The sequence below is a fragment of the Lactuca serriola genome, chromosome 5 (genome assembly GCF_051521515.1).
Source record: "Lactuca serriola cultivar US96UC23 chromosome 5, Lser_US96UC23_V15, whole genome shotgun sequence".
Classification (NCBI taxonomy): Eukaryota; Viridiplantae; Streptophyta; class Magnoliopsida; order Asterales; family Asteraceae; genus Lactuca; species Lactuca serriola.
In genome coordinates, this window is record NC_136412.1 from 352,609,124 (window position 1) to 352,631,881 (window position 22,758).

At 32.0% G+C, this 22,758-nt stretch overlaps 3 protein-coding genes across 3 annotated transcripts; 2 read left to right on the forward strand and 1 right to left on the reverse strand.

Moving 5' to 3' along the window:
* Nucleotides 1-752: 752 nt before the first annotated feature.
* LOC145055597 (tryptophan synthase alpha chain-like) lies at nt 753-2,927 on the forward strand. The gene is made up of 9 exons (XM_079003948.1): nt 753-1,007; nt 1,237-1,383; nt 1,483-1,548; nt 1,751-1,859; nt 1,951-2,027; nt 2,131-2,208; nt 2,319-2,396; nt 2,498-2,557; nt 2,645-2,927. The coding sequence occupies exons 1-9, from the start codon at nt 810-812 to the stop codon at nt 2,777-2,779; spliced, it is 948 nt and encodes a 315-aa protein (XP_078860074.1). The 5' UTR covers nt 753-809; the 3' UTR covers nt 2,780-2,927.
* Nucleotides 2,928-9,664: 6,737 nt separating this feature from the next.
* LOC145055598 (Guanylate-binding family protein) lies at nt 9,665-14,254 on the reverse strand. The gene is made up of 17 exons (XM_079003949.1): nt 13,764-14,254; nt 13,310-13,412; nt 13,066-13,135; nt 12,939-12,977; nt 12,555-12,672; nt 12,412-12,469; nt 12,235-12,299; nt 12,109-12,115; nt 11,953-12,013; nt 11,816-11,875; nt 11,657-11,676; nt 11,483-11,548; nt 11,231-11,398; nt 10,898-11,155; nt 10,568-10,780; nt 10,209-10,480; nt 9,665-10,086 (listed from the first exon to the last, which is right to left on the reverse strand). The coding sequence occupies exons 1-17, from the start codon at nt 13,853-13,855 to the stop codon at nt 9,945-9,947; spliced, it is 1,812 nt and encodes a 603-aa protein (XP_078860075.1). The 5' UTR covers nt 13,856-14,254; the 3' UTR covers nt 9,665-9,944.
* A 5,116-nt stretch (nt 14,255-19,370) lies between these two features.
* On the forward strand, nt 19,371-21,184 carry LOC145055599 (3-ketoacyl-CoA synthase 11-like). Its single transcript, XM_079003950.1, has 2 exons — nt 19,371-20,041; nt 20,329-21,184. Exons 1-2 carry the CDS (start codon nt 19,439-19,441, stop codon nt 21,130-21,132), a joined length of 1,407 nt encoding a protein of 468 aa, XP_078860076.1. The 5' UTR covers nt 19,371-19,438; the 3' UTR covers nt 21,133-21,184.
* Nucleotides 21,185-22,758: the final 1,574 nt, after the last annotated feature.

A 22,758-nucleotide genomic window follows, 5' to 3' on the forward strand; every position in this document is an offset into this window, starting at 1 on the left:
GGGCCACATACTCGAATTAGGAATCAATTCGGAACAGGGAGTTACAACCTTTGCATCCGCTACTATAGCTGGTCATAATGATTTTTGTAAACATAAGAAACAAGTTCAATGGTGAATAGTCTACAGAAAAAGTGACTAATGTGAACAAAACGATAGATTGTTACCATCTAGAATCATTTTCCTATTATTTATCTTATTTCGTCAAGATTTCTTTTTGTTTTATTCTAAGGGTTTAGGTCATTTTTGGTCACTTAAATTTTGGTTTTGTGCTCATTTGGTCACTTAACTCTTTTTAAGTTTTAAAAGGTCATCAAACTTTTGACTTTGTGCTCATTTAGTTACTTAATTTTTGGTTTGATTACTTAACTTTTAGATTTGTGCTCATTTAGTTACTTAACTTTTAAAACTGTGCTCATTTAGTCACTAAACTTTTGAAAAAATTTAAAAAAGTTTAGTTACTAAATGAACATAATTTTAAAAGTTAGGTGACTAAATGTGACCAAACCAAAAGTTAAGTGACTAAATGAGCACAAAACCAAAAGTATGATGACCTTTTAAAATTAAAAAAAAAAAAACTAAAGTGACCAAATAAACACAAAACCAAAAATTAAGCGACCAAAACTAAACCCTTATTCTTAACCTTCATTCACAAAAAAAAAAAAAAAAAGAAAAAAAAAGAAAAAATAACACTCTTAAAATAGTCGAGGGGGGTAAACAGAAATCCATTGAACTTCTTTATATAAAACCTTTTGGCCTTCGACCCGGCCGCAGAATTCCGAATCCCCCCAATCAACAGGAAGAGGGTGTACATGGCCATTACAGCGAAATCAGCTACCTTCGTTCACTTCCAACACAACAAACCCCATTCCCTCTTCCGTTTCGATTCTCGAAGCTCTGTTCCCTTTTCTCTTAAATCATCTTTCAGTCCTCCAATGGCAACTTTCTCCGTCGCTTCGTCGACTCTCGGACTGTCTGAGACCTTCACCAAATTGAAACGAGAAGGAAAAGTAAGTGATTTTAGGGTTTTATCGCTCTTCTACTTGATTCTCGTGGTTTTTTAATTAGAAATGTTCATTTCTAGTTGTTGAGTTGATTTTTGTGCTCTTGATAAGTTGGATTAGATAGATGATGACCGGATTGTTCGTTATGGATTTGTGATTGTAATCATGTAATGTAGGGTTTCTACTTTCTTTTATGTAAAATGATTGTTCTTACGAACTCTTTTCTGCTCCAAAGGTAGCATTCATACCATATATAACAGCCGGTGATCCTGACCTATCAACAACAGCAGAAGCATTGAAGGTGCTCGACTCTTGTGGATCAGATATAATTGAATTGGGCGTTCCATACTCTGATCCCTTAGCCGATGGACCAGTTATCCAGGTTATCCAGAGTGAATTATCACACATATATTTTAACTATTAAAATACTTTAATGTTTCCATATCCTTCTTTTCTTTTAAAAAAAAAATTCTTCATGCAGGCTGCAGCCACTCGATCACTGGCAAGAGGAACCAATTTTGATTCAATTCTCAAAATGTTGAACGAGGTACCTTTACCTTATGATTGATTGTGATTTGAAGAACAACATAATAAACTCCCACTTCTCCTTATATGTTCTAAAAATCTTTCATTTATCCAAATTTTTACCTTTTTCATTAATTCTGCGTATTCTGTATATATGTTTCTTTTCTATTTATAATCGGATTTCACCATTTAATAGCTCATCTTTTGTTCTGAACTCCAAACAGGTGGTGCCAAAGTTATCCTGTCCAATTGCTTTGTTCACTTATTACAACCCGATTCTTAAGCGTGGAGTGGAAGAGTTCATGATTACTGTTAAAGAAGTTGGTGTACATGGTAAAGTAAAAGTTAAAAGTCATGCTTAATTTCAGTTCTTAAAGTTAATGGACAATGCTTTCTTGCTGATTTAAAATTGTATTACTTTCAGGACTCGTTGTGCCAGATGTCCCTCTGGAGGAAACCGCAATTTTAAGACGAGAAGCTTCCAAGCATAAGATTGAGTTGGTAGGTTTGTGACCATTTATGTTTAAAAAAAGTTTGTTTTTAATCCCTCTAAATATCTAGTACTATTTATTTGTTACTTATTGAATATTTTTATTCACTTAAGGTACTATTAACAACCCCCACTACTCCTAGAGATCGGATGAAAGCAATCGTTGAAGTCACAGAGGGATTTCTGTACCTTGTAAGGTTCTTTGTATTTATTTATACATAAAAAATGCAACTTTTTTACCATTGAGGACAAATATCTGGCTATCAACAAAATGTCTTAAATGCCCTTCAATATATATGTAGGTGAGTTCTATTGGAGTAACAGGGGCTCGTGCTTCAGTAAGTGCAAAGGTTCAATCTCTCTTGCAGGAAATCAAAGCGGTTTGTTTCAAAATCCATCATCAATCATTACATTACATAATGGAAACCAAAACCATTGACTGGTTGAGTTGACTTTTTATTTATTATTTATTTATCGACAGGAATCAAGCAAGCCTGTGGCTGTTGGATTTGGGATTTCAACACCTGAGCATGTGAAACAAGTATGCATGTGTTTGATTAATATGATTAAATTAAAAATGCATTAAAAATACTTATTATTTCCATGAAAAATGGTAAAATTGTTGCAGGTGGCTGGATGGGGAGCTGATGGTGTGATAGTGGGTAGTGCCATGGTGAAGATATTAGGTGATGCAAAATCCCCTGAGGAAGGACTTAAAGAACTAGAAAAGTTCACAAAATCTCTCAAATCCGCATTGCTTTGATAACTGTGGATGGGTGTTTCTTCATTCCTGTGATGATTTTTGAGAGGATTTTGGTTTGTACAATTTCTGTGTTTGAATTTATCCAGACATCAGCATTACAAATTTTGGTATAAATACTAAGTAGTAATGCATTGTTATTATTAGACAATACATAGGTGTCTTGTTGATTTTGAGGTCCTGTGATAAAAATAAAAATAGGCCTCAAGTATAACTTTTTTTAATATACAATCAAAATTTGTTAATACAACGATAAGTGGATAAATGTTATAAAACAATAAAAACAAAAGAATGATGATATGATATATAATCTTACAGTCATGAATTGTAAAACCCTACTATATTTTTGAAAGTAAAGTTGGTCATCAACTAATCATAATCAATATTTTTCATTATATTGTTCTTAACAATTATCATTGTTAATTCACTAAGTCATCCTTGTAAAATTGGAGTTATATAATCATCTAAATATTTTTGTTCAATTACATATATACATATACGTTTATTGTAAAAAAAACTAGGCCCCTTGTGATGTGGGCCATGTGCGGCCGCCCATGTCGCACACGTTTAGACGAACACCTTTGATACAATATTACATAAATGGTCCTAATGGCTTCCCAAATTCACAAGTATCATCTTTAACTTTTTCGATTGAATGGTCATGTGGTTTCAATTTCTTGCATGACTGATCCATACAAAATGACTTTTATACACCCCCCCCCCCCCCCCCCCCCCCAATTCAAAGGGACCAACAATAAACTCCCAAACCCTTTATTTCGTTTTCACCATTAGTCTACCATCCGCTAAAAACATTATTTGTTTGAACGACTAAAATTTTTCATCATCAAAAAAGTCTTTCAGATTGAACCATTTTAATGGTAATTTTACAAATCCCATTTACAATTGAGTTATTTTGGTAATTTAAAAACATGATGCATGAACGGATTACCGATGCAGTTAGAGTGCCAATTGATCTTAAACAATTATTTATCTCCTTAAATAAGGATAACTAGAGTAGTATAAACAATTATTTACCTTAAACAACTATTTATCTCTTTAAATTAGAGTCATTACATTAAGTTTTTCTTATGAGACTTTAACATCTCTAGTTTTGAGAAACTTATTTTTGAATAGTCAATAATACTCTATTTGCATTAGGAAAACAATAGACTTTTTTTTCATATATTTTAAAACACCGATATGGTTGGTAGTTTCACTTGGTAAAAACATGTCAAGAAGCTTTAACTTTATATAAAGTTAGTTGGCATCAATATCTAACCATTTAACATACTTAAAGGCAGTTTCAAGACGGCTACAACATGACTTAAAATATTTGCCATCAAATTTCGTCAGTTTTTTAGGAAACAAAAAACCAAATATATTTTCATATTCTTTGTATTGTTCAAATCTTGTTATAAGAGAAACACTCGCCTGATCAACAATATATAAAAATAATTAATTTTAAAATTCTCCTCGGCTAAAAATACGACATCTTGATCACTTGAATTCTCATCAAAGTTTTTTCTACGAACGTGACACTTTTGAAGGAAAAGCATATCAATATTCATTTCAATGAAAAGTTCCTTAGCATAATCAACCATCTTAGAGAACCATATTTCTCTAAACTCCTTGAAGTATTCAATCAACATCTTCACTTCTTTAATAGCAACTCAAGAAACATATCTTTTGATTCTAAATTTTTGTTGATGGTGTATAATATTTGATACCAAAGGAGTATTGTTACCAGAAACTCAATTTTGAATATCTTATTATTTGCTAGTGATTTAGATTCACTTTGAATTTTAGCATCATTATCATTTCTGCAACTTCAAGTAAATCTTCTTTTATAACCAAAAATTGTAGTCTAATAGCCTTAACACTATTAACACGACTCTCCAAACGATTGGCAGACAATGACTTAGGAGTCAGACCTTAATTTGTCTTTTAAAAATTTCCACCTCTTTATAAAATTGTAAGATATTGTATAAACACGTTGTATGACTCGTTGTATGACTCCAAACAATGCTCCAACTTTACCACAACTGTTAGCCATGTAATGCAAGATTAATATTATGACAATCACATGGAGTATAAAACCCTCTAGGATTTATATATAAAAATCTCTTTTGAACCCCTTGATGTTTCCTTCCATGTTTGATCTATTGTCATAATCATACCAACATATATCGTAAATATCAAGACTAATAGATTTTAATTAATCATGTGCCATACAAACCAAAGAGCCCTTTATCGGCTATATCAATAACATTCAAAAAACCTAAAAATGATTATTCAAAATAGTAAAATTAGAGGAGAAATTTATATACCTCACTCGTAAAGACATCTATTTTTGGTGACTTGTATAAGGGATAATCAAGTATAACAAAGTCATAATTTGCTTCCTTTATCTTTTTAATGACGTCCTGTTTAATTTCACGAGCTAGTAAAAGTATTAACTCATTTTGGCTCTTTTGTCCAAGATATATACATGATGTCTTTCTTTATTATACGTCGAACATGCTCTTTCGATCTTTCATAATTTGGTCAAACTCTTCCAACATATCAACTATCAACCGCTCCCAAAAAGTTTTAGGTACTTGTTTATAATGATCCATTTCTTTCTTAAATTAATCATTTGCCACTCTATCAATTATTTCATTGTTTCTCATTATTTAATGCATTCGTGAGATGATCTAAATCAATGCATGTTCTTTAAGTTCATGTTTAATATGTTTAATATGCATTTGATCGAGTGAGGTTAGAAATTTTTGGCTGACTCGGTCAGCTAAAGGTGTTTGATAAACTAAATTTGGGCATCTGACTCGGAAAGAATTGTACGATCGAGTAAGAAGGAAGAAATCGATTGAGTGAGAAAGGAAGAAGTTTCTAATTGTACCATTGCCCTACCAAAGGAAGAAATCAGCGCCTCCATCGTTTCTTCTCCTCCTTCAACGCCGACTTTTTTCTCACGCAACCAGAAATTGTCGACGATCCTCTTCTCACCAGTTTCGATTTTTTTGAAGCCTCCTTCCTTTTCTCATGAGGTACGTTTCTTCATTTTTCCTCTTCTCATCAATTCCAATTTTTCGATTATATATGGGTTTTGATTTCTGATTTTTCTAATTGATTATTCTTCTTTGTATAAATTAGTATATAAACTGTAATATGTTTGAGTTGTTGGTCATTTTTCTTATGGCGTTACGTTGTTCTTCATTAAATTCTAAAAATTTCTCAATGAAGTTACTCTGTGTTTTCTGGTATTTTTATGTACATAGTTGAAAATTTCCATATCATATTTTGATTTTTTTATTGATATATTGTTGTCTAATCACTTTTTATTGAAAATTGACCACATAAAATATTGTCGTAGAGATTGATGAAGGGGATGTTCATCATCTCCCCCAACCCCTTGATTGTTTAATAAGGACACCGATTTCGCCATTTTTATCAAAAACCTATGATTTGGTGGATGACGCGGGATTAAACCTATAATGGTGTAGGCTTCATTGTGTGGGATCCAGTGGAGTTTGCAAGGGTAATCTGATTCTCTTATTTTTCATTCTGATTTTCATATTTTTCTTTTGTTGTATACATCTATAGCATAGTCCTTCTTTGTATATCATCTTTGCTCTTTCCCCCTGTAAATTTCTCAATGTAATATGATACTTGACATAGATAATGATGTTGTTTGTTTCTTGATCCCTATTCTCACTTGGTTTTAGTGGTTTTATTGTGCTTATAGCAAGTCAATTTATTCCTCTTTTAGCATTTGTTTGGACACATACACACACACACACACACACACACATATATATATATATATATATATATATATATATATATATATATATCAAGAACTCTTTTGTCCTTCTTCATTACCTTATATTAATGAGATGCATTATTTATCTTGTAAATAAGAAGAACAATATTGTTGTTATATATTATAGATAAGTATATATTATGTATGTTGGACCTTTGTTGCTGCTATCTCATTTTTTTGTATGTGTTTGGTTTGAAATCAACCGTCTTATCAGATGCACAATTAAGCAACAAGATAAAATTGTCATTTTTCATAAGTCTTCACATTCACTAAACTGTACAACAATATGGTTTCTTACTCGATTTCTTACCCAAACAGACATTTCCCAGTCAACACTTTTGTTGGAGGGATTAGGGTTTACGTTGGAGATCTGGATACCACTTGGGTCATGTGAACACTTTCTGAACCGACGTTTCTACCATATGACTGGGTTGCAAGAAATTCGACCTAGGATAATCCAAGAGGACACTTACGATTCTAGGCACAGATGCCGTAAGCCAAATTGCTAGAAGGATTCTCTTTTTGTTTGAAGAAAAAGAGAGGTAGTAATTTTCGTGTGTCTCTTCTCAAAGAGAAGAGTCGTTTATATAATAAACGAGATTAGGGTTTCTCTTAGGGTTGCCGTCATGGGTTGCTTTGGAAGCAAATCAGGAAAATCCGGATTTTAATGAGGATTTAAGTTTCCAACACTAACGAATTTCGTTAGTCTTACCATAATCACCCTGCTAGGGGCGCTGCCCCTAAATTGCCAAAGGGGCGTTACCCCTTTAGAAACCCTGGACGGAGGAGCGCTGCCACTGGACCCCCGACTTGTCATCGAACCAGCTTCTAATTCGATCTTATACATGCGTGCACTCCGCACAAAACCGTACATATATTAGAGTACAAATTATGAAGCCCCTTAGCTCACATGTTAGTTCCAATTATATAAAATGACATGGTAACACTAAAATCACCAATAACTTTCTTAGTCAGCAACTATCAAACAAGACTTAAGTCTATTACTAAAATGTTGTCAATCTACATAACCTTTCTTATCCAAATGATCTTTCGGGAGTCCTTTTTAAGTATTTTATGACAAATATAAAACTTTGTCAAGCTCTTTTGAATATCCTAGGCATTCAAGAGAGAATGCCTAGTATATTCAAAAGAGCTTGAGAAGGTTTTTTTATTTTTGGTAGAATTCTAATATACATAATTGTGGAAAACCATCTAGAAATTTAATATTGGGCCTTAACAATAATGTAATCTCTTTTAGGACCTTTATATACCAAAATTTTCATCATGCCTGGAGTAAGACCCTCCTAAGTTCTTGAGTCAAATATATCAACATGACTAATATTGTTATTTTAGGATTAGAACCCATATGGTTATACTTGTATTTTGGTATGGGAGAATTACATGTCAATGACAGACTTAATGTATGAACTCTATACTTGTAGATTGATACCGGTTAATGTAAGTTAGTGGCGGACTTAGTGTCTGAACGCCATACTTGTATATTGTTAAGGAATATGAATTGGTAATGGGCATTTAGAAGTTCTATAGTAGTATAGTTATGGAAACGAGTAAAATTATTAGTTTATGATGGTGGTTGTAATATCATCAATATAGAAATGCAAATTTATAACGAACTCAGTGTCTGTAGTGCTATATTTGAAGGATTGTTGTAGAAGAGTGATGGTAGTCTTGGTCACTATAATACAATTACGGGATGAATTAGTAATTTATATAATATTAATTACAATCAAGAGAGATTATAGAAATTAGTAGTAACTAACGTGACTACAAGTCTATTTTGCGTTATGGGCAAGTAGAATGTTTGATAGCATGGTTAGTGACATTGTATGTCTATTGGGTAGCAGAATGCTGGTGTACCGTAGTGTACGTATATGTATATGTGCTAGACTAACGTAGTTTTGTTGGCTGTAAGGTAATGTAATAAGGTTGTATATATATCATCGATGGAATGATAACAAGAACGATATTGTATTGTAAGTTTATATGATTGGAATTAATGGTAGTATGAGTGATTGTAATCTTATTATTCAAGGAATGAAAGTCAATAGTGGATTTAGTATTTGTAACACTATACTTGTAGACTATTTAGAAAAAATTGGTGGTATGCTATACTTGTAGACTATTTAGAAAAAATTGGTGGTATGCTTGGTGCTGTAACTACCACCGTGTGAGAATTAGTTGTTAGTAGTATGCTTAGTGTTCCAATTACCAGTATGTATCGCTGATGCAAATAATGGTTATTGTGGTATGTTTAGTGCTGGAAATATCACCGTGATGAAATAATGTTAGTCATGATAGTCTTAGTGACTGTAATATCATAGACTAATATTAATGGTGGTTTGGATTTACTGTAACACCACAATATTGAAAATAGTTATTAGTGGTGGTCTTGGTGATGTAATACCATGGTATTAGGATCCGTTATTTATGGTGATCTTGGTAACTGTAACACCACGTATGAGTAATTGTTATTAGTGGTGGTCTTAGTGACTGTAACACCACGGGGTTATGAAGATGTATAAATGCTTGTATGTTAATATTATATTTTGATAATAGCCTTGGTGGTTTTAATATTATCATTTGAAGAATTGTAAATTTATAGTAACCTTGGTGGTTATAATACTATACTTGTAAAAGAATATGTTGTGAAAGATTATTAAAGGATCTTCTTGATAACTACTTTGTGTTAATTTGTGACACATATATACACCGAATATGTATTGATTCATGCTTTATAAATAGACAATTTTGGGTGTACTATTTGTTAAAAAAAATTAGACGTTACAATATACAAGTCATTTTATTTTATACGGATCAAAAACCAATCATATAAAAAAATTAAAAGCAAAGAGACCATCTTTATCAAGAAAAAGACGAAACATGCAAATTTGGAAAATACATGGACCATTTACATAATTTTGTCTTATTATTATTATTATTATTATTAAATTACTATCATTCAAAATTTTGCATGGTTAAATGACATGTTTCAAGAAAAAAAACAAAAATTTGAAAGTACATCTTGAAAAATAAGGTCACAACAATCATAAAAGAACATAATACTTATGTGAGTAGAGGAAATATGGGTGCGTGTAATGTACAATCAATCAATCATCATACAAATAATTTGAATTGCTAAAGTTACATACATCCCACTTCTCCTTCACCAAATCCTCTCCTCCTACATGTTCTATAAAATTTATATTTTTAATTAAAAGGCAACCACCTTTATATATATCATCAACCCACATCACACATACCACACCCTTCTTCCTGCATTTTTGCTTTCAAAAAAAAGAAGCCAAAAGCTCTTCGCCTGAGGATGCTCTATTCTGATCTATCCCGAACTTTTGATCCGTCAGTGTACAACGGTAACAACGAATTCGACCCGTGTTTGTGTTTCATCCTCCCGTGGCACCGCCAGTACACCAACAATATCACCGCCACCAATCCAAGTTGCACCGCCCATCTGTCATTTTTTAATTTTTTAAATCCAACAAATACCAACATACTTGAGTATTTCTTTCTATTATATAACAACAACATCATAATAATAATTCTATCTTCAAAATAGTTAAATTATTTGTTTACCTGTCTAAATCAAGAACAGGGCTGTAAACAAGTGTCTCCCAAGTTGCAACAATGGCATGCCACATAGGATTGTAATAAAGAGACTCAGCTGACCAAAACATTCGTGTGTAAGTCTCCAAGAAGATGAACATAACCCATGCCCCAATCTCTATCAATATAAATTTTATAACAAATCTCCCTACAATCACCATCACAAGGGAGAATGCCACCAACCAATTAAATAATCTGTGGTTATATTCCTTGATGAATAAAGATCTCGACTTTCCCATCATCTGTTTTTATCATTAAAATCTAAGTTATAAACACTAAAGAAAACATTATTATTAACATGGAATTATTGAAAGATATTATATGCTAACCTTGACCATGCGTTGTTCGTATATGGATTTTGAGGGCCCCACACATTCTTTTTCAAAGCTTTGGTTGCAGTGAAGAAAGCCTGCATTGAATTTGGCCATTGATGGGAGTCTAAGGACTTGAAGTTGATCCATTTTGTCTTCACATGTTGTGTAGAGTGCTTCACATAATTTTGATGATTGATATTGGTTTGCCATCATAAAGTTCTTAAACATCTGCCCCAACAAATGTTATCAAATTATTACAATTTACAACTATATATATATATATATATATATATATATATATATATATATATATATAATATACTCATGTAAAAATAAAATGATTACCTTTTCAATGTCTTCATCAAGCTGTTCAACAGATTTCTTTGCATGATGACGACCAAAATGTTGTTCATCAAAAGATTTCAAAGCTTCTGATCTTGAAGCTCCATGAATGGATAATAGGGAATCCTCAGAAATGGGTAAAGAAACTTTACTCATATTATCTTCATATAACTTCAAACATTTCTCCAAGATTTTCTTGTTGAACACCTCCACAAGAGACCCTGTTGATGGAATCTCCCCCTTGTTCAAAGCATCCAAAATCTGAAACCAAACAAACAATCATACGTTTTATTTTCTAAATCATATAAAGAAAATTTAGAGATGAAAAGGAGGCACCTTTTCTAGAAAAGATACAAACTCGTTTCCATTAAGGGATTTTCCCTGAACAATCTTTGGGCGAATAACAGATTTAACAACTTCTTTTAATTCTTCTCTCCTTTTGACATAATTTTGGTCAAGTTCCCCATCTTTCAAGTCACAAAGCTTTGTCCTTTGAAGATGTGGCTGATTGAAATGTGACATAAAATTATTATAAGCAAAATGTCAAAATTAATGATTTTTTTTTATTAATGTATGTAAAGAAGTTACTTGTGGTAAGCTGAAAGCTGTGCTATTATCACCCATGATAGCTAGAGAGTCTCGAATTTGGTTCACCTATTTTAAGTTTTCAACACAACATAAATTTTTAGCATAAATAAGTGTTTTACAATTTACACTTTATATAATTCATATCTGAATAATAAAACATCTCAAGAGTTGTACCTGAGCAATATTCTTGTCACCTGCAAAACAAGATGTGTTTCTAAGATTCCATAACAAATACAACATTCTCCCGTTTGAAAAGAACTTAATCCAAAATTACTTTTTTACCCTTTAGTAAATATTACAAGTAGCATATATGAAAAAAAGAAGAAAGCTAACCCTCAGAGTTAGGAACATGTTGTAGAGCTTCATCCACCATTTCTTTTACAGACTTCCCCTCTGTTATAAAATATTTGAGATATGTAAAAAAACAAAAAATTATGAATTTTTATATAAATGGAGTTGTAATAACTTACGTAAGAAGTCACGTTGTATAAGCCACAGGAGTTTTGCAGGTTCAAAGGCCACATCTTGCCCCTATAATTATATCAAAAAGTCAAACCAAAACTTTGACCACACTTAGTATCTTTAGTAATATAAACAAGAAAATATCCAAGTTGTTCAAAACTTACCTTGACTCTGTAGATTCACAACCAAAAGAAAAAAAAACAAAAAACTAAAATCAGTTTTGGTCATGATATATGATTTTAAGTTTTTAACAATAAGATCATCATTTTCAAATTTAAATGAAAACCAACCTTCCATAGAACTCTTCAGCAAGCTCAACAGCAAATGACAATCGAGATATATCAGCTTCACGTATCTGAATTTTTTTTAAAAAAAAAAAAAATAGCAACAGACTTAGATTTCTAGTTTGAAGAAACTAATAAATAAATAAATAAATAAAAGAAGCAGTTTTTAAAGATGAAACTAACTGTTTCAGGCAAATTGTAGATAAGCACTGAACTTAAAACCGTTGCCAGAGCAAATATCCTGAAGAAATGTGAATAAGAAAAGAAGATCCATTGATTATAATTTATAATTTATAATTTATAAACAATAAGAAAAAGACAAACACCTGTCATCATAGACGTTTGATTTCCCTATACTTTCAAATCCTTCTGTATCCAGATAAAAGACTGAGGTTTTAACTCCATCAATGTCCATTTCAACTGGTGTTCCCCATACCCATATTCCTAATAAACCATAAATGAAAGACAACATTTATACTTGAACCAAAAATTTATAAATACTACACTTGAATCAATAATTGTGGAAGTTCACTATTTCAGTTTGATAATTTGATTTGGCATATAGTTTACTAAAAAAGTCTATGACTAATAATCAAATACCAAAATGTCCACAATCTGTTTTCACAAATACATAAATTTGGAAAAAAGAATGTATATACAAAAGAGAAATATGTTGTATTTGATTATTATATAGTAAAGTAATTGAATACCTTTTGTTTTAGTGTCACGCATGTGGCCAACACCAAAACCTGCAAAGTATCAAACTTCAGGGCATAAAATTCTGTCAAACAAAATCAAATTATGTGTGGCATAAACTTGCAAAAGTGATGATTATACCTTCATAACAAGAAAGTGATAGAAGCTGATTAAGCAGAAAAGATTTTCCAGATCGATAAGGACCAATCACCTATTAAGATAGTGATAAAGGAATATGTAGTTAAGATTAACAAGAGGAAGAATGACCATTTTGCATTTATTAGCCCTAAAAAAAATGTCAGAAGCCAGCCACCAATGAATTTTTCATAGAGATTTATGAAATATGAAACTAGAAAACATCAATGGCTTTGAATATAAAGCTTACAGCAACTGCTGCAATAGGATTTGTTATTCTTCTAATAGCCTCCAGTCCTTCAGTAGAAAGACGAAGTTTTGTATGACCAGGATCAGGTTCTACAATAGGAAACCTGTAAAAGAAAAGAATGGTCATTACAATTTGCACTTTGACTTTGTGTGTCAACCCTAGCTGGAGCTTTCACATGCAAAGTAGACATGAAATATATATTGCTAATTAAACTCAAAACAATGTCCGATTTGCAGGGTTTTGATGTCAATAGCTTTGTATACTGATATCATTTATATCAAGAACAATTCAAAATCCATAAGAATACGAAGCTTAAAGTAACTCATTGGAGATCCAAAGTCAAAAGTAAATCTCATAAGCATTGACCCACATCTCAATATTTTCATGCACTTTTCGATTCTCAAACTCTATAAAAAACATATAATAAAGACGCAATAGATTGGAGACCACTCACGCTTGATTGAAATCATCAATTGCAAACACCCGAGGAGGGGATAGCCATACGAAAATAAAAAAGGAAACGATCCACCACAAAGTCTTCGACATTGATCTGAACCAAATGAACGTGCTATCTTCCAAATGCCATATATATAAATCTCGAAAGTGTTCCCCCAACAGGGCAAATCAATAACACATATACAGAACGTGTTCTGGACGTAATGAAGAGAGAAAACAGATAGGAGAAGGGATCTCAAAAATCTAATTGTGTGAAAGATTGCCAAAAGGGTTTCGTGTTTAGGGTGAAGTAAGATCTGGGTTTTTGGAAATGATGATGGGATTGCAGTAAAAGGGGAAGAATTTGTAAAAAAATAAATAAATAAATAAAAAGGGACTTCGAAGTTTTTATTTCTTTCCTTTCTTTGAAACTCGAATTCAGACTGGAAGACAAAGGGGAAGAAATTGAGGGGAGTGATTTTGTGAATCTTGTCTAATGGCGAGGAGGTCACATGCTTTTCCAAAGTCCAAACCCATATTACCGACTTTTTTGGATTTTGATTAGATGAAATGTTTGTACGGATGTGCAAACTAATATTTAAATTTTAAAAAATATCAAAGTTTAGATATTATAAAAATTGTATGATTATGGTACATACAACGTGGTTGTGTATGATAAATCTAAGCATATACAAAGATATTACTTGTAATACATTGTTTGAGCTTAGAAATGCAAAGTTTAATTTAAGCTAACAATTACATAAAAACATAAACCTCGAAATTGAAGATAATAATAATTATAGCAAAGTGGTCTTTCAAGTAAATACTTGCAATACATAAACATCATAACCTATAAGATATTTGCAATACATAAACCGACATAATTTAAACTTAGAAATACATGAAAAGAAATACATGAAAAGAAGCATAATTACATAAAAACATAAACGTCAAATGAAAATGGTATGAATTATAGCCTTCAAAGTGGTAGTCTTCATGAAATAGCTACTAGACGTCGTCATCCAATCCTTCTTCTGGTTCACCCCTATCTACTTCGGACATTAAAGGTGTTACACCTTGTACAAGCTCTTCTGCATAATTGTAGTATTCAACGAGTGGTAAAAGCGGCCCTTTGAGGGAAACAAAACTTTGTATCCTCTCAACACCATCCAAGTAAGCAAACACATACTTGCATCCAGGGCGAAGCCAAAAAAAATTTCAGGGTGTTCCATATATATATATATATATATATATATATATATATATATATATATATATATATATATATATAAACTAATTAAAAGCTAGTTAAATGAAGAAGAATATGTAAGTTTAACATGAAAAAGAAAATAACATATATTTTTTAAGTACCTAAATAGTAAATAGTACCTAAATGATATTTTATTTATATTAAAAAAATTGAGGGTGGACCTGGGCCTACCCTGGTCCTAAGGTGGCTCTACCCATGTTTGCATCGGAGTGGGTTGTGTTTCGTTCCTTTCGTTCCTATATTACCCTGCTACTAAGAGAAAAAGTTGATTCCGAAGCTACCATGAAAGCTTGGACATCTCCTATATCTCAGGGCGGTTAGAATCGAAATTTTTTTTTTTTTCCTTCCATCAAGCAAACATATTAAGGTTTTGAAAATCCTCAAAGGAAAAGTGGATTAAAAAGTTTGGTGTCATATAATTGTCCAATTCACTATTAGGAGCCGAAGTTCGTTGTGGTAGCAACAAAATCAAAGGCATTTTCCAAAAATATTTTGAAAACTTGAGTTTCATAGTGGTAAGCATGTCAAAAAAAAGTATCATCTAAAAAAGGTTTTGGTCGTAGTTTTAGTCTTTTGATGACATTTTCATTGTTTGAAGCATTATCGAGTGAAATAGAAAAAAAAAAAAAAAAACTATCTTCTAATTTATATTTTATTATAACATCTAGTAAATTTTTTCTTAAATTTACATTGGAAGATGGATAAACAAATAATTTAAATTCAATGATCGGTTTCATCAATAGTGATGATTCATGATGAAACCAATGTGTAGTGACGGCTAAGTAAGAATTTGCATTTTCATGGGGGAGATCCAAAAGTCATAAACAAATGAAAAAGAATTATTGTACTTTAACCCTACAATTATCTTCGATTTTGCCTATGCCCAAAATCTAATAATATCACGTCTAAGAGTAATATGATTTAAAACGCTATATCATGGTTGGAGTTTAGTTTTGATTATTCTCGTAAGGCGAGGGTTGTCAAAGTGGTCGAATGGAATGACTTCATGGATGACAAATTTGCAAAATGTTTCTCGAACATCATCGGTGTTGTAAACCGGTCTAGAAAACTATTTGGGTCTCTAAACCAATTAAATAAACTCAAGACATGTTTGGGCCTAAATTTGATCCACCAAAGACTATGTTTAATTGGACTAGTCTACATCAACATATTTATATAAATAACTAGGGTTTGGATTCTCTGTATGATGCTGTGGAAACTCCCTATATTGAAAAACGCAATGCAATATCGCAAACTATAAAAAGAAATTACGTAAGAGATGAAAACATAACTTTAATGTGCGGAGTAACTCCTTTTCAATTCGTATATAGAATGTAAATTACAAATGTCAACAATCCACATATATCACGATGACGATTATATCATATCAAATAGATTACAAAAGTATAAAAATAAAGTTTCGATCCAAAAACTTATATATGAAGGAGATGAACGAAAATAAAACTTGAAAATGTATCTTAAGGAATTAATAAAAAAGAAGGCTATAAAATAGAAGCTATATAAGGACCAAAAACATAACTTTAAAAATATTATAAAGGATCTAAATCATAACTTATAAAATACCAACTTAATTTTATTTTAAAATTATGAATGATGGAAACTTTTATATCAAAATTATTTAAAAGTAAAAAGTAGAAATATAAAAGTTTACTATTGTCAATATTAAATCTCTAATTATAGATAAAGGCTTATTTAAGAATTTATATTGTATGTTATCTAAATAATGACTTGATTTGAATTTAATAACTTATTATCTGAAAATAGTATATATATATATATATATATATATATATATATATATATATATATATATATATATATATATATATATATATATTGACTTGGGAACACGAGCATTTGACAAAACATTCAGTTTAAACAAAAAACTTCGTTTGACAGTACGGATGTTTAGCTTTTAGTTTAAACAAAAAGCTTTAAAATCTAAAAGCTATTTCATTTGAAGTTTAACAAAACGCTACTAAGCTTTTATATCAAATTTCAGAATTGCCCTTAAAAATATATATATTTATATATTTATTTATTTTAAACAATTATTGTTTTATATAATTTTACATATTTTAAAAGTTTCCAACTACTTTTATCAAACACTCATATAACAAATAAAAATTACAGCTTCTAGCTACCTGCTATCCACTACCAGCTTCCGACTACTTTTGCCAAATACACCCTAAACCAAATAAGCAAATTCAGAGCCTATTTCGTCCCCCAACCTAGAAAACTACCTACAATACTTCGAAAGAAATGATACCATACATATACATTCGTCGAACTTTTCAACCTAACGAAGAGATACATTGAATGTCAAAAATAAAGTCCTAAAAACAAGACCGCTTTTAAATGTATAATCATTATAATTAAATTGTTCATAAATTGCATAAATATCAATCTTCGTGTTTTTGCAAAATATATATATATATATATATATATATATATATATATATATATATATATATATATATATATATATATATATATATATATATATATACACGTTTTTCAGAGTGTTATAAAAAACCAAAACCAAATACCCACCCAAACAAAATACACTTTGGCTTTCTCAGTTTTCAGGTTATACAATACAAGTTTGGACTCGTTTCATTTTCCTCTAATTTGGGCCAACCAAATAAGACCTTGATTAATATCTTCAGTTTTGTTTTAGTTTTTAGTATGAATATACGAATAAGTTTTAGGCTTTTAGCAAACTTTACTTTTCTCAAACTGCAGGTACTTGTTGCATAATCAGACATTAACCATTCGTACAATGAATATGACGTGATATCTTCATAGTTGAGAGGTGGTATGTAAATGTGGTCTAGGTGACATTTAGCAATACGTCGAAGAGTTAAAAATTTTGAAGTAGCAAAAATATTGGAAAAAGTATTACAAAATGAATTGAGATGCTTCTAGGTTATAACCTTCTAAAATATCATACATATTTTTAAATGAAACTCTTTTAATCTTCTATATTATTATATTACATACTAGAACATAAAATAAACAAAAAGTATTCTAGTTTCCTGGTTTATGAATGAAAAATATTTTGCCTAAAACATATAGAACCTTATTCAGTTTGACCAGTAAACCAAACCAAATAAATCAAAACCGATTAAGTTATATCTTATTCAATTTGGTTACGATTAATTTAGAATTGTTAAACAACCGATTAAACAACCGAATAACACCCCTAGCCCTAGCCAGAGACCGGTTTAGGACAGCTTAGATATGATCCAGGCCATTTGGCCCAGGAATGGCCCAAATCCTATCCCAATAAGCCAATGTTGTGCAGCCCACTGTAACTCAAGCCCAGTTCCACCCCGACACAAAAGTATCAATTATAAAGCCAAATGATTTCACCAGTTCCCATTTTCCTTATACGTCAAATGAATACGATCCACATACCCATGTTTAACAGTAAATAAACTTTTGCTTTTGCAATAATGAAGAGGAAAACATTAGTCCAATCAATAACTAGTGATTTCGGGTTAATGCCATTTACAATGATTCTTTTTTGCACTTACAATCACGCAATTTATCCAAAATCACTCATTATTGCAAACAATAATGTCTTTTCTTTGTAGTCTCACAGGAATAACTATGATGATACTTTAGTAAGATAAACCCAATAAAAAAACAAAAGAACTAGACCTAGGCATTTGCACTTAACAACACATTAACAGATTAAACAAGTACAAAGTACAAGGAATTGACAGATTGTCCCCAACTCATACACAAGTGAAACCCTATTAAAGATTTTGGAAGCCAATGAACTAACAACTTACTATACACGTCCAACCATTATTATTAATATTTCCACAAAACACAATGTCAATAACTTAAAACATTAGCCCACAGGATTAAAACTCCTCTACTTAAGACAATATCAGCAATTGCACATGGAGAATCATTCCATCAATATGTTTCAAGATTTTAATAATCACAAAAAAGGTGATGGGATTCTGCACAAATCAGTTTGCATATTCACATGCATATAATAACTCATAATGTCATGTCTAATAAAAGCTAACATGTCTATAACAAGAAAGTAATTTTTTAAGGGGGGCGATGTGAAGAAAAAGATTATGCTCTTACACACCATTTTATATTTGTCAAAAGTATAAGCAAGAAGATGACAAGTAAATGTAATAGTGTTTCTGTTTACAAAAATAGACTGCATACAGGCTTTTTTCCGCTTGTGTTCACGCATCTTTTTATGCATCACCATCATGGAAAAAGTAAGTGATATTGCTACAAGTCTACAACCACTACTTATTATAAGTTTGATAACCAGGCTTATGAAAGTTTCATTGGAAAGCCTTCATCAGTAAACAAACACATTGTTGATTGAAAAGATTTCTTAGTTGTCTAATTAAGTTCAAAACACTATGCCTACTATCAACTTCACTTTGAAGTATCTACAAGAAGACCATGTGTACTCCAGCTTCAATACTGCACCAAAACTTATCTTAATAACCTTACTCATGAGTCTTCTTTTGTTAGGTTTCTACATGATCAAGAGAAGTTCATGTGGAGTTTACTTAATAGACTTCGCATGCTACAAGCCCCCGGATGCTCAAAAGTGCACAAAACAGTTCATGCTCGACAAAGCAAAGCACAGTGGATATTTCTCAGAAGAAACTGTGTATTTCATGAGGAAGGTTCTAGGCAAATCAGGAATTGGTGACTCGACCTATTTAGCAGAGGTATACCTGGCAAATATTCCTGATCCCTGCATGAAAGAATCAAGAAGGGAAATGGAATTGTCTGTTTTTGGATCGATAGACATGTTATTGGCTAAAACAGGGGTACGATGTGAGGACATTGGAATACTGGTTGTGAATTGTTGTATTTATAACACTATGCCATCTCTTTCTAGCATGATAGTGAACAGATATAAGCTTAAAGAAAGCATCATCAGCTATAATGTTGTTGGTATGGGATGCAGTGCAGGACTCATGGCGATAGGACTTGCAGAACAGCTACTTCAGGTTAAGCTTTTGGCAACATAGAATCTGATCACCTAATTTGCTTATTAGCTATCTATCTGTCATGCTAAACAGTAAACACTGCTAATACTAAGTTCCTCAATACGTCAATTAGCGTCTATGATCTATCATCGTCACATTCCTATCCAGTATCCTGATTTAAATTTTATGTGTGGGTTTGTTAGATTGTTTGATTGTGTAATATGAATAAAATGGAATTCTAACGGTCTATAATTTGATATCAACGAGAAAAATGCAGAGAACCTAACAAGATATGTGATATTTCACAGGTGCATCATGATTCCTATGCGTTGGTGATGAGTACAGAGAGCATTACCGAGAACTGTTACCTTGGAGACGATCGTTCCAAGTTCCTTACCAACTGCCTGTTCCGCGTCGGCGGAGCGGCGATCCTCCTCTCAAATCGTCCTTCTGATCACAACAATTGCAAATACAAACTCCTCCACACTGTACACACCAACGAATCGAGTTCCGACAGGTCGTACAACTGCATCGTTCAGGAAGAAGACGACGCCGGGAGAAGAGGCATCACTGTTAATAAAGACCTCTTCAATGCCGCATCCACCGTCGTCAAATCAAACGTAACTGCGCTAGGTAAGCTTATCCTTCCGGTGTCAGAAAAACTCATGTACCTAACAAATAACATCGCCAGAAAACTCCGGCCAAAGGCGGATATCCAACCTTATATACCAGATTACAGCAAATCCGTCGAACTCTTCCTCCCGCATGTTGGCGGGAAGCCTATGCTAGACGAATTACAGAAAAACCTAGGGTTTGATGAGAACGCCATGGAATCTTCTAGAATGACGCTGTATAGGTTCGGCAACACCTCTAGCAGCTCCATTTGGTACGAACTGGCGTACGCAGAGGCAAAGGGTCGGCTCAAAAAAGGGGACCGGGTATGGCAAATTGCATTTGGGTCGGGCTTCAAGTGTAGTAGTGTTGTGTGGCGTGCATTGAGGACCGTTGATTATGATGAGATGAATCTTTGGACGGACGAGATTGATGAGTTTCCAGTCGATGTAGATTGCGATGATGGACCATTACCCATATTTTTTGAACGCTCAAAATAATAGGAATCATAAAATTATGGTATGATGTTTAAGTTAAATATAATAAAGTTGTTTCATGGGAATGTTTGATAAAACGTAATTATCATTGTCCAGTTATACTACTTTATAATTCTCATATGCATATGATATGATATCTATGAATTTTATTGTTAACGTTATAAATTTATATTTATATATTTAAAGGTGGAATTTTAATAAACTAGATTATGACCCGCGTAAAACGCGGGGAACATATAAAAATGTATATGTAAATGTATAAAAAAGTTGGCACTATAAAAAATAAAGTAACATAAACAGACTTAACATTATTGCTAACATTTAAATGTTTGAAAAAAAAAACAAAGAAACATTTGAATATCTATAATAGTTGAAGGACCTATTTGTAAACATAACTTTTTGTTTTATTAGTTTGACAACCTTCTTCGTAATATGTGAGTACCTTCAATCCCTTTTCACTTGTGACGCAATAAACAAAAAATATATAACTGAAAATGAGTGAAGACAAGCTTATGCAAGTATAATCCAACATTTGATAATTATTATCATTGGCTTTTGTTAATTGCCATAACAAATAAACTACTATAGGGAATTGCCTCCGCTGAAAACAGAATTAGATTCTTTCATTAGACGGAATTAAATTCATGCAAGGTATATAAGTAGTCTCCATAAAGAATCTATCATATATGATTCAGGCTTCAATGACGTTTCTTCCAAGCCTAAGAATCTATAATCTAGTACAATTGCCTAATCCTTTGGTTTGGTCGATATCACAAAGTAATATGACCGGAACACCTATTTTTAGTGTAAGTTTACGGTTGGAAATTCCAAATGCCTTAAAATCATTCAACACAACTGAAGAGTAAATTGATTCCTCAAAAAAACCTGGTAACTCTGTATCACGTAAAGAATTTGAACTCATATGTTTTCCCTTCATCTTTCATCAATCCTAAAATGTAGTCATTGGTAGCATCAAATTCTTCATTTGTAGGGACCAAAATAGCTTTATCTTGAAAATATGATTGATCATCAAGATGGTTTTCAAAGGATGGATAAATGGTGGATACAATTGAATGAATATGGTCACCTATAGAGCGAACAACAACGTCTTCTGGAAATTCAATTTCAGCTTCACTATCATTAGGGCCACCAATATTACCTTAACCAATTTTAACAATCCACTCATCAAATGCTTTTGTCTCATCCAAATCTTAGTTAGACAACCAAAATAAATCTTATATTTACGGTTAAACGTAAAACTGTACATCACACCGTAATTTGGACGAATATGATGCATGCACAGTATCCGAACAATTGCCTCTTTGTATTGCTAGAAGAATTTGTCTAAAGTCGTCTCCATATAAAATGGTCTTGCCTCCAAACGATTCTTAAAGATAAATACCTACAGAGCAATGATATCATCTTTGTTGACCATATTTGATGTATAAACTTCATTGTCGTTGAATTGTTCGTTAGAGTTAACTAATACTTTTGTATTGGCACGCGATATCCCTCTAGACAATGCCACATAAAGTTGGCCATGTGTGAAACCGATTCTGGGAGATAAATACCTACATTTGGAATTGTTTCTCCGTAAGCTTTATTGATTGCCATCGCGAAACATAATTT